The 12591-nt window shown below is 41.3% G+C and overlaps 1 protein-coding gene across 1 annotated transcript; it reads left to right on the forward strand.

The window, feature by feature from the left end:
• Positions 1-6100: 6100 nt before the first annotated feature.
• On the forward strand, positions 6101-7810 carry bhlhe23 (basic helix-loop-helix family, member e23). Its single transcript, XM_034126395.1, has one exon. The coding sequence runs from the start codon at positions 6442-6444 to the stop codon at positions 7126-7128; it is 687 nt and encodes a 228-aa protein (XP_033982286.1). The 5' UTR covers positions 6101-6441; the 3' UTR covers positions 7129-7810.
• The last annotated feature ends 4781 nt before the right edge of the window (positions 7811-12591 follow it).

Consider the following 12591-nt stretch of genomic DNA (forward strand, 5'->3'; position numbering starts at 1 on the left):
TTTTACATAATGTGACTTTTTTTATACTTATTATTGAATAGTCTCATTTTGTTCTCCAAAAAGTTTCCATGTCTGTTAAATATCCAAGCTAAAACTAACGTTGGTGCAGTTTGACCGTCTGATCCACCTGTTCTCAACAAGGACTCTGTCTTAAAAGGATCCTCAACATTTGAATGGTCCTTCACCTGGAATTGAAGATATCCTAGAAAGTCAGAACCTAACTTGACTTTAGAAATAACAACGATTAGATGACACACACTTGTATATAACAGAGTATCACCAGGTTACAAGCATACAAGCAGGTGCATTGGATACAACTGAACTAAACCTGAATGGCATTTAATCCCATGTTGTTGTAGGCAGCCCTCCCCCTGACTGGGTTAACTGAAAGTTGAGTTACCTTGCCTTGCCTTAAGTGCATATATTTTGTCTGTTGTCAACATTAATGCATTCACTCATGCACCTGTGATTGACCTGCAATTGTGTATTTGTGTACTTTCTTTATGGTGAACGGACAATTGCATTACATTACATTTTATAAACGTTTCTCAGTCCTCCAGAGACAATTGTGGATATGTTAAGCTAGATTTCATGATGGTCTGTATAATGGATGTTTAGTAATCCATAACAATCTCCAGCCTCTTTTGTATATTTATTGAGGGACAGATGCAAATAATACAACCTACTGGCAACATTTTTTGTTGCTCGGCTCCGATAAGGTTGGAGTTCTTTAAACGATAACAAATGTAAATAGGATCTTGAAAGAGGTGTTAACCTTGAATAAACACTCTTGCTACCATCAAATAATAATATTCAATCTTTTTGAGGCAACACTTCCTGTTCATGCCAACCTGCAGCCCAAATGTCAAGAGATACCACACAGACTGCTTGGGGGCCTCTGGACACGCCAGATTCATTCATGTACTAAAGTCACACAGAAATCTCTGTTGTTAGCTTCTATTCCTAGCTGCCTGCAGACGTTGGAAGATGTTTAGTTTATTCACGGTAAAATAATAATGCACATGTAGCATCAACACATTTATAACAGGAACTTTCAGCTTTATGTTGCCTAAAGCTTCATATTTTGGAAGGATAATGCAGCATACAGTGCTTTACTTTCACTCCTGTTAGCGTGACCTGCAATCTTGTGGTTCGCTCGACATATACTGTAGACCCCTTCACTTTCCACAATTCATTACGTATGCTCCAAAAAACTCTTTAAATAACGCTCAACAGAGGGTATTATGGTAACATGGATAAGCAGATCCTATGCTTGCTCTGTCATTAAGTGGGGTATAAACAGGTCAAACATTTCTTGGATAGCTGCAGGGATTGATCTTGCGGCTAAGATGTTGAAACTCACCGGTGAATTGGTTCATGCATTTGTGCTGCTTTAAACATCCTATTTTGACTTTGGACAGAGTAGGGCTGCGGCACCTTTAAGGGGTCCGAAAGAGACTTCTAAGTGGGTCAGAGTAAAAATATCTTCAACAATTATTCATGGTACCCCGCCTATCTCTACCATACCTCCACCCTCTGGAAAATCTGCATAGCACTGCAATGAGAGGAGACAAAATGGAGATAAGGAGTCAGGAGAGACAGGAAGGAGAGAGGGTTGGGGTAAAAAGAGAAAAGTGGGCACATTGTTTACTTATTGTGGCTTAGCTTGCTATGAAACGTGGGTGCAATGTGCAACACACAATGTACAATGTGTGCCGTGCAAACACTTCCTTTGATGCTCGATGCAAAATGTTTCCGACATTTGCTCTCTTGTTGACAGCAAGCCTCCCACCATACACCAACACTGTACCCACCATTGCAAATGTCTGCCAACACTGGCTGAATCAAGCATACACCAAAGCAGACTTCATCTATCTCATGTAACCTTCTGTGTCTTCTAAGATTAAGCAATGGGTTTGGATTTAGTGGAAATGCCATTACAAAGCAGACTTTCTAAAGATTGTGAAGATACAGTACACTCTCCTGTGAGTTTAGACATCGCTGGAATTTTGTAGTTTGGGTTGGGTTAAGGTTGAATGAGTGTGAGTGCTTGTGTTTGTTTCGTGTTTGTGTGAGGGCCTGTGTGAAAGGCATCACTATTGAAGCAATGAATAAAATCAAGGGCTGTGATTGGTTTCGAGGAAAACTAGATTCCAGCGCACAATAAGGGTGTCATGGCTGCCAGGTCCCTGTAGGTCTGCACTGTAAATCCACACATTAATCAGAGCCGGCAGGGAGAGATCAAAGGAGCCTGTTCCATCTTTACTCAGAGCAGCACTTTGATGTGTGCGTGAGAGAGAGGGGGGAGAGGAGAGAAGGAGTGTGTGTTTGAGAAAGGGGGAGAGTTGGGTTGAAAATTAGGATATGAGAGCCTGGAGAGAAAAAACCCTTCTGTGAGAAAGCTGCTGGGTCTGAATATAAAACATATTAACAATAATCAGGACTTGGTGTCACTATTAATATATCAACACCATTTACCACGAAAAGCATGTGCACTCTTCTTAAAAATGCTCCCATCCCACTGCATCCAAAAGGACAAACAGCCAAATCAACACAAAACAGTGGCAGTGTTAGCTTGAGATTGCACATTTACAGTATAGGTGCTTGGGAGTATCTGCATGCATTTATTCACATTTGTGCACACATGCATTGTTCCTTTCAAATATGTCAGCTGCACCATATATTCTGCAATACAAAACACTTTCCTGCCCCATGGTGGTGCTCTCCTGTCACTGCAATATAAACTCAAGCAAATGTGCTATGCCACCATTGTATGGCACCTGAGCCTACAGTTGCCATGGCGACCCAGAGCTGCAGCACAGGCTTTAAAAAGCATCATGTATTTTTAGTTGGTGTGTTGACACTTTTGCGTTTCTTCCATTCTCTGTGAACCAGAAGCTTTTAGTCCTTAGTCCCCCCTGGAAAAAACACATCTGTGTGTACTGTCGTCAAGTGAACACTAGGGGATGTGACTGGAGAGGTGAATCTGTATCGTATTGCCTGCACTGGATACTTCATAAATCATAAAAACTGATGTTGATTAAGATTGACAATGATTCAGCATGCCTACTAAAACAGACTCAAAGACAATCATTTTTCTTTATGTCTGCATCTTATAAACAAACTGCGTTTTCATTTGGCCAAAGTTATATCAACCTGATTCGTGTGTCTAATCAAGATTTCCACTTGATATAAATCACTAGATGACCAAAGATGTCCTCAGGTCATTCCTAATTGTTTTTATTGACTGATATTACAAAGATGGGGTTGTCCGTTGGCCTATTTTATTTGCCAACTCATGGGCTTTGCTGCCATCTGCTGGACAAATTGTTTTTACATTATCTTGTTGGGGTTTGAGAGAAATTCATCACATGATAACAAGACATATTTGCTGCAGTGCTGCTGTCATTATTGGATAACTGACCAGGCACAGGCTCAGGGGCCCAAGGTGTAAGGGGCCCCTGTCCTTCACATACAAGATGTCACAAAAAGAGAAACGTACCAACCAGGGGGAGACTCAAAATGGGCCAAAAACCACACAATTAAAGAGGTCCAAAACAGATACACAAAATGACTCATAATGTCTATAAAAAGCAACAAAACACCCACACAAAAGGCACAAAATAATTCAAAGACACACAAACCGGTACATAGAGACACATAATGACCACAGATAGACACAAAAACCACAGAGCGATGACACAACTAAAAAGAGACCCAAACAAAAGAGGCTGAACAACAAGAACAGTCTCTGTGTATTGCTCCTATGTTTTTCTATTGATCACTCCTATATGACTGCATTCATCTTGTGGTGCTTCTCTTGGATACTTGATTCTCCATTTTGAGGTTCTTATTTGGTGTTTTACTGCTGTGTGATTCACTACTAGACTGTATTCAGCACTGGTGAACAAACACAACTACAGAGAAATTACAATAAATACATTTAAATGCTTTCAAATCAATAATTTTTGCCTTACAAAAGTTATTAATAATCACAATCAACTATACCAGCCAATACATTCTCCGTTATGACAGTGTAAATCAGGTCAGCTTTCAAAGAGGTTCGGAATACTACACAAAAGTATAGTTGTGTAATATCTGCGCATGGTGCATCAACAGTTCAACACTTCAGGCAACAACTTACCTTTAAATCCTTATTACAGCTAAACAATTAAGTCATACAGAGTTAAATACCCATTAGGGTTTCATTAAGATGTGTCCGTTTTAATGACAGTCTGGTAATCATTCTCTTAATTTGCATACTTGATAACAACTGCATTAGCAAAAACATTGTCAAAACCAGACTACACTCACTAAAATGTCTTTCCGAGATATTTATATAATCAGCACTAGACATAAATATGCGCAATTTTGAATAATAACGTATGTTGATGTGGTTTGGATGTATACAAAACAGTATCGATTTGCAGTTACATTAACTAGCTGTTAGGTGTTTACATCACACTTTTTGAATATTGCACCATGATTGGCGTTCAAACTAGTTGTGATCACTTGATTCGCAGATTGTTGCACTGTTGGACCTAAGATTTTCATTGACATAACTACACTGTAGCTATGTACAAATGACAATAAAAGCCTTGAATCTTGACTTTAAGTGGGACTACACACAGCCTCGAAAACGACCATCAAGTGGAACACAATTATAACAAATTAAAAAAAAGGTTAACCTTAGTAACTGTTCACCTCAGATCCACAAGGTGGCAATATCATCTCAACATTTTCCCCAATATTGCATACAACCTGCAGAGATCTGAGTTAGCAGGAAGCCATACAGTTTATCCAATCAAGCTGTAGATTGTTCAGGTTGATCACACATAAAACCTCATTAGATAAGATACAACCTTATTTAACTTTCACACTAAACGTTGCTATGCATAAACTGCTTCAAATATTAAATAAAATCTGATGAAAATCACCTAAAAACATCTGCTGGACAGACATCCAAGTGTAATTCACCCTACTGGACACAGAGTGGCAGCCTTACTCTCTCTATTAAGGTTATTACTTAGAACTTCTCAGCCTCAATAGACCTTTAATGCAAAGAATATGTATATATATATATATATATATATATATATATATATATATATATATATATATATATATATATATATATATATATGCTATCATACTATACTATGTCCTTTTTGATTCTTATAATACAAATCACTGATTCTCTAATCTTACGCATATTAAGCGATGTATTTTACAAAATAGTAAGTTCAGTCGAGTTTGCTTTACACCCTGTATCACCTTTGGCATCACTAATTTGCATGTACAAAAGCCTGGGGGAAACCTATACTAGTGTCTCATTGAAATGCATTAATAGCAGCTCATTATGTTTATGAGATAAGTATCAATGAATACACAGACAACGAAGCTTTTTGTCTAACTGATTTCTGACTGGCCAGAGTGATATGCCACATTACCTGCTAAGGTAGATTGTTTCTGTGCTGAATCTGCTGGTATGCAGGGTGAATGCATTTCCTCCAATAAAAGCTTATTGATCTGTTCAGAGCAGGCTGGAAAACTACAGCCTGACATCTCACTGCCATCTTGTCCATGTATGACTGTCAGAGTACATGGTGGAACTGACTTTCCAAAGCCAATATTTTAGACTGGATCAGAAAGAACAGAACCTGGATGTCAAAAAGTCCTTACTTGCTCTCAGTTTCCTGCTCCTCCACTTTAACCTGAGTGTATAATGTAGACAGACATCTTCAAACATCACTATCCACCTGTATGATACTGCCACATAAGGGCTTGCACAGAGCTCATGTCGTTTGTAACCTGTTCATTTTTTAGTAAGAATATCAATTAACTTTGAGTTTATCAAAATAACCACAAAAAAACTGATTGAAATGGGTTGTACAGTGTGGCTGGGCAGCGAGTCAGTTTGCGTTGCAATTATCACATTATGACTGAAATTGGGAGTAGACTCGCGCTCTTCCCGAGTTAATTAAAACGCCCCCCTGATTGGACGGGCGGATAATCCCGGCGGGCCTCGTGCTCCTACTAACTTGCAAGCAGGGCAGAGCGCGAGTCACAATCTGCCCAAGGCGAGGGAGGGCACGAAAGAAGCGCGAGAGGAAACCGACCGTACGAGGGGGACACGAGCGCTCCGATCTCACCGAGCACAATTAGAGAAGTGTTGTTGAACGTGGGCTCTGCGCGCAGCGAGGGGGGAGCGCAGAGTACAGAGGAGGTGAAAGCTTGTAGAGCTTCAGATTCACAGCCTCTTTCTTGAAGAGTCACTACACTGACAGAGGAAAGGAGTGAGAAGAGAGAAACTCCTAGAAAACAGCAACTCTTGGAAAGAACTACGTGAGTACAGAATACAGTTTTCAAAACAAGAGTTAGGATAGAGAAACAAGCGGAAGAGTAGACTTTTCCTGGTCAGAAACTGCTCTGGAAGAGAAAATGAATGTCAGCGAAGAGAACCTGCTCAAGTCCATCAGCAACGACGCGCTCCTCGACCTGACGCAGCGCTACGGCCAATCAGCCTTCGGGTTCGGTCCCGGCACAATCGCGGGGAGTCCCGGACGGTTCCCTCTCACACCGGCCACCGACTTCCTCTCCGGGCAGACCGCGAAGTCCAACGAGAGCGGCGGAGAGCACACGAGCGACGACGAGGACGGCTTCGATTCGCTTGAGTCGCGGAAGAGAGGCTCGCCATTTGGGGACGATAAGTCCGGGGGGCCCCTCGGCAAAAAGTCCAAGGAGCAGCGGTCCCTGCGGCTCAGCATCAACGCCCGGGAGAGGAGGAGGATGCATGACCTGAACGACGCACTGGATGGCCTGCGCGCTGTCATCCCCTACGCCCACAGCCCCTCGGTGAGAAAACTCTCCAAAATAGCCACTCTCCTCCTGGCCAAGAACTATATCCTGATGCAGGCTCAGGCTCTGGAGGAGATGAGGCGGCTGGTTGCGTACCTGAACCAGGGACAGACCATAACGTCACCTGTCCCAACCGCCCTGGCACCCTTTGGACAGGGTGCTGCTGTCTACCCATTTTCGGGCTCTGCTCTTGCCACCCATGCCGAAAAGTGCACCACTTATTCCGGGACACCGTCGAGTCTCTTCAAACATTGCAACGACAAGCCTTGATCTGCTTTAATTCTCTTTCCTGAACTTTTACCTTTACTGCACCCATGTCGGTTTTTCTCCCACTAGTTTTTTTTGTATTCTGTGGAAAGTTAAACGAGTTTAGTCTAATGCATAATCTTGAAATATGGTTAAGTAATTATATTGCAACGTTACATTCAGATTTAACAAACGCTACAATGAAAATGAACAGTTTGGGCCTACTTAAAAGATGAAGTGACTTTCTCGCTCGTACTTTACAAACACTACAGGCCATGTCAAATTATGAGTTGATGTACATTATAGGAAGATTAAGTTATCAGCTTTTATTTGTAATCTATGCAACATTCAACAAAAACAACATGAAATGTGGAAATGCCAAGATATGCGACCTAATCTCGACCTTTATGTAATAGGTTACAGCAATTATGAAAGGACTGCCCTCGTACTGATGCTATGTGAAGGAACAATGTGATATTGGATGAAACGATGTGTTTGACACGTTTGTTTGTTTTTTATTGTTTTAAATTATTGCACATCTCACATGATTGTACAACTGTGAAAAATCAAATGCTCCAAGCCTGGCTATTCTAATGTTTATAGCTATAAGCCTATTCATTGAAGAAGCGTTTTTGGTTGTGTTGCAACATGGATTTCATATATTGTTTATATGTCTTTATAATTAAAACACATATCTATGCTTTGACCCGGTTTGCTTCATTTCAACAACAATTTATCAGCTTCTTTTTACATTGAGAACACATTAAATAACGTATAAAGGCTATAAGGACCACTTTAAAAAATGACATACATTATATTATTTACATTAGGCTAATTCAAATTGTGATTTCAGAAAAAGTCATGTTGCTTGTAGTTATGGTGTGTATATAACGTAATGAGAGTCCTTGATACACTTTTAACGCATAGAATGTAAAATGGCTGTGTGTGAAAAAAGGTAAACTAGACAATTAACCGTAAATTGCAGCCGAGGACCGATAAAAAAAACAAAAATCTGAATATTAAACAGTCACCTCTCACACCGCCAAATTGATTTCCAGTTCTCACCCTCTGAGTGTCCCTCCCAAAATGAGTTGGCAACTTTCCTTTCGTGCATGAGATGCCTCTGACACGAGGCGCTGGGTCTACCCGAGCTCAGACGGGCTGGTGGGGCCCGTTTGGCACGCAGTGGGTCGGTGGCGCTGAGGGGAAGGGCGCAAGAGTCGCCCCGGGCACCCAGGACCTGTCTCTGGGTATTTGGGTGATGCAGGCTTCCTTGGCGGGCTCTTACATGGTGGACAGCTATTAACACGATTTCAGCTCCTGTCTTCCTGCTCGAGTTAATGCAGTGAACGTTACAGGGCCACTTTTATTTTTGCAGGGTTTGACTTGTGAGTGGATGCATTTAGAAACGAGTTGGTCATAGTGTAGTGATTTTTATTTCTGAAAACATATCTCTGTGTGATTTTGGTGTCCTAATTGTGAAATAATTTTTTTTTTAGCAACCTTTACCTGGACACTTTCTTGGTCTATGTGTCCATGATGTTGGTGCTATTTTGTTGCTCTTTTTTTAGAAACTTTAAATTCAGGATTTTATTAGTATGAAATAAAATACCTGGCTTGATAACGGAAAGCATTTCTTCTAATGTTTGTATAACCTGCAAATTAACACTGTAGAAGTGAAAATTATTTTTTAAGTATAATTCACAAAGTAGCCGAATCAGATGATATACATACAATTCTCAAATCAGCAAACATGTTATCCCTTTCATGCCCGCTCCACGAAGTTTTGTCATTAAAATCATCTGTCTTTTATAATAGTTTTTAATGTACTGGACACAAATAACACATTGCTCTCAATCTAATTTGGGCTCCTCTTCTATTAGCCTACATGTATTTCATTATTTACACATGTTTTGAATACATAAGAGCCAACATGTAGATCAGGCCAGCCTATTTATGCTAGTCAGAGAGTGACTAAGTGATCCACCCAGTCTCTCTCTTACAATTTAGCTGTATGTCACAACAGCAGGCCACCCATGGCATCTTAAATTGGCCCTCTGATGACACATGTCTTGTTTGAGGCCCCACGAGACATTCAGGGCAGCGGGGATGAAATGTGACAAATGCTGCTGATGATGTGAGGGCCCTGCGCTCCATCAGTCTCCGCGCATCCTAATTGCCATAAATGAGGTGGTTGCCTTTTTGCACGGACGGTTGGGTGGTCACTTTCCCTCCCTGTTGGCCTCTAATGTCAAGCTGCTGAAATATACGTTTTATTGTGTCACCTTATTATCTTAATGGCCATCAGAGTACATGGTGGCACTGTGTAATTTGTCATGTAGGCTGAATCTATACATTAAGACAGATTTGTGATTCTACTGGTCACATGTTGGTGTTTCCTGACCCTTTAGCCTACAAATCATCTTCATCTTTCCCCGTAATGAGATCATTATGTAGTTTAGGGATGTGTCAGCTCAGTTTCTTTGTATATTTTGCATTCCCGAGATGAACGCCTGCAGAGTATTGAAACAATATCATTAAATAGGTGTGTGTGTTTTTTTAATTTGATGGTAGAGAAAGGTACTTACAGTACTTACATTTTTCTTTTTCTTAATGAATAGAGAATTTGTCGCATATTTTATCTGAATCACAACAGCAGATACATTTAATTTAAGTGTTTTGATGAAATGAAAACGCTCAGAAACATATTAATTTGTTATACCAAGCAATAATATTGCATTACAGACTAAAACAAACATACAAGAAGTTGCTTTAAGCGATACAATAATAATTGAACAAACACATTCATTTTTGGATGCCACAAAGCAAACAGTTCAACGCCTCAATATGCCCTGGGCATGCCCCTGCAGAAAGTCTGCCATGTGCGTCAAGATATATACAAATAAAAACACCAAGTGAGCATGTCCAAATCAGTTAAACGCTGCAGTAATTAAAAAAACGTCTTGAAAATTATGATAGAAATAAATGCGATACAATTCCCAGAGTAAGAAACATTTTCACAATTAAAATATCCTAATGACAAACCCTCAATAGCATCTAATTGAATTGTTGAACCAAGACACATTTTGACCTGCATCATCACTGTCCGCTTCTCACAAAAAATACAATTTCATCCATGTGGAGTATTGAAGACGGTCATAGTTATATCTGCATTTATAATGTCATGTTATTGTCACACTGTTGCTTGCATTTGTTCCATGAACGGTTTTAAAAAACACCAAATAATTCTTGTAGTTTAAACTGTCAACCCACTTTTGTAGGTGTGTCAGAGATAAGGACATTTGTTAGAATGATTCATGTACAGTATTTGTTGTAACAATGACCACTTCTCCTGCAAGGACATTTTTTACACAACTACAACTGCTTTTCACTAAATTGCCATTCATTATCTTTTATACGTCTGCACACAGGAGTCATAGTTGTTGACAAATATAATAATGAACACTTCAGTTACGTTATAGTGTGTGATTTAAAATGTAATGTTTATAAAGGCCTACTGGTTATAAATGCTAAAAAGATTAAGACTAAATAGGATAAAATAAACAATATATAGAAACAGTATAACAAAGAAAATCATGCTGCTTATTCTTACCGTTTGTCTGTTTTTGACAGTGTGTTTATGCAGACAAACACACAGCACTACAGTCAGTGCACCACCTCTCTCACGACAGCCCAGTGTGGTGCAGAGTGCGGACAGACTGTGTGATGTCTGTAAACATTTGTGTTTGCTCTCAGTGGGATAGAAAGGGAGTGATTTCATTAGCATGGCTCGGAGCTCTGAGGTATGTTTGTGTGCTTTTCTCCAACCCGATGGTATAGTACTAAAACCATATGCCCTTAAGTGTGTACCTCTGCCTAATGCATGTGACAGCGCTGTTTTCTCTAATTAAGTTCTCTCTATGTGCAAGCTCATGTGTCTGGTGCACATTGTTGCACTTCATCACACACACAGCCCTGCACAGACTGTACTCACAACAGAGGCCTTGAAGGAGAATGAGCATGCTTCAGCTCTGATTATGCTTACAACGGGGGATAAAGGAGGTTTATAAAACATTAGATTTGTATTTTTTTCTAAATTTGCTTACAGAAGCATAGTTGTGGCTTTACAGGCCAAGTGACACAGAAGATTTGGTGTATTCTGGCAGGTTCATGACTAAGGAGAGAGGTGAGGAGGTGGGATAAACATGAAGTTAAACAAGTGTGCATGTGGGATGGTAGAAGTAGAGTTTAGGATGTGAAAGAAGAGACGGTGCCTCAGTGTTTTTGTGCCGGCGGTGGCATTGCAAGGACCCCCCCACCCACCCACCACCCAATAACCCCCCCCCCAACTTCTCTGCTCCACGATGACATCACACTCTGTCGTCCCTCGCAGCCCCGCCTTGTCGGAAGCGATGAGCGGGTGAGTCAGTTGGTTCCGAGGAGCCATGTGATTCGGGGCGACGTTGCTGCAAGTGCAGCAGGATGGGCCGGGGCCCTTCATTTCGTTAATCAGACGTCTAAAGGGGGGTGGAGAGGAGCAGGAGTCTGTTTGTATGTGTCTGTGTGTTTGTGCATTGTGTTGGTGTGAGCCTGTGTTTTGTGCTCATATTGACGCAAACCCTCGAAACATGGCAGTCAGGCAAAGCGTTTTGCCTATCGCCACAAGGCACCTGACACCACGCATGCTAAACCCAGACAGTGTGGCAGGGGCCAAATTGGGCCTGGTGGGAGGGAGCGGGAACGGAGGAGGGTTGTTGAATATGATGTCCTGTTCAGGGCCTCGTTGGCTCACCATCTCGCATAGGTGCTCTTTGCCACTCTGGAGATAGATCGCATGACGTCCCAGTTTTGTTTTCAAGAATTCCTTTTTTCTTTGTTAAAGCCTCTATTTTCCCTTTTCTCTTTTCTCCTGCTAACATGCCTCAATGTTTGTCCTCCCTCCACTATCCCTCCTTCTTTACCATCACTCTCATTCTTCTCCCTTTTAGCTTGTTGTCTTGACAGAGGATACGAGCTGACAATCGGGGGCATCCGTTACTGTAGCACTGCCTAATCTCTGTAATGGCCCCCACAGATAGAGGACTGGTGGTGAGCAAACACTCACACACACTTACACGCAAACACACCTCAACTCGCTGGACAAATGTACATGCAAAGCCCTGGGGTCAACAATCATCTCTCTGTTCAGCCTTTTGTACACACCATAACCTCTTCACTCACACAGACAACTCTCTGTACTCCGTTCTTCCTCTCTGTCACACACACACACACACACACACACACACACACAACACAACACACAACACACACCACACACACACACACACACACACACACACACACACACACACACACACACACACACACACACACACACACACACACACACACACACACACACACACACACACACACACACACACACACGGCCCAGCACCCCTCTCCCTGTTCAGTACCAGCTGAGGAGCACCATGGTTTTGTGGGGAG

This window comes from Trematomus bernacchii, unplaced genomic scaffold, assembly GCF_902827165.1.
Source record: "Trematomus bernacchii unplaced genomic scaffold, fTreBer1.1, whole genome shotgun sequence".
Taxonomy (NCBI): domain Eukaryota; kingdom Metazoa; phylum Chordata; class Actinopteri; order Perciformes; family Nototheniidae; genus Trematomus; species Trematomus bernacchii.

What these genes read in the sequence shown, in the direction of transcription:
- bhlhe23 (XM_034126395.1), top strand. Translation starts at nt 6,442, where the DNA reads ATGAATGTCAGCGAAGAGAACCTGCTCAAGTCCATCAGCAACGACGCG.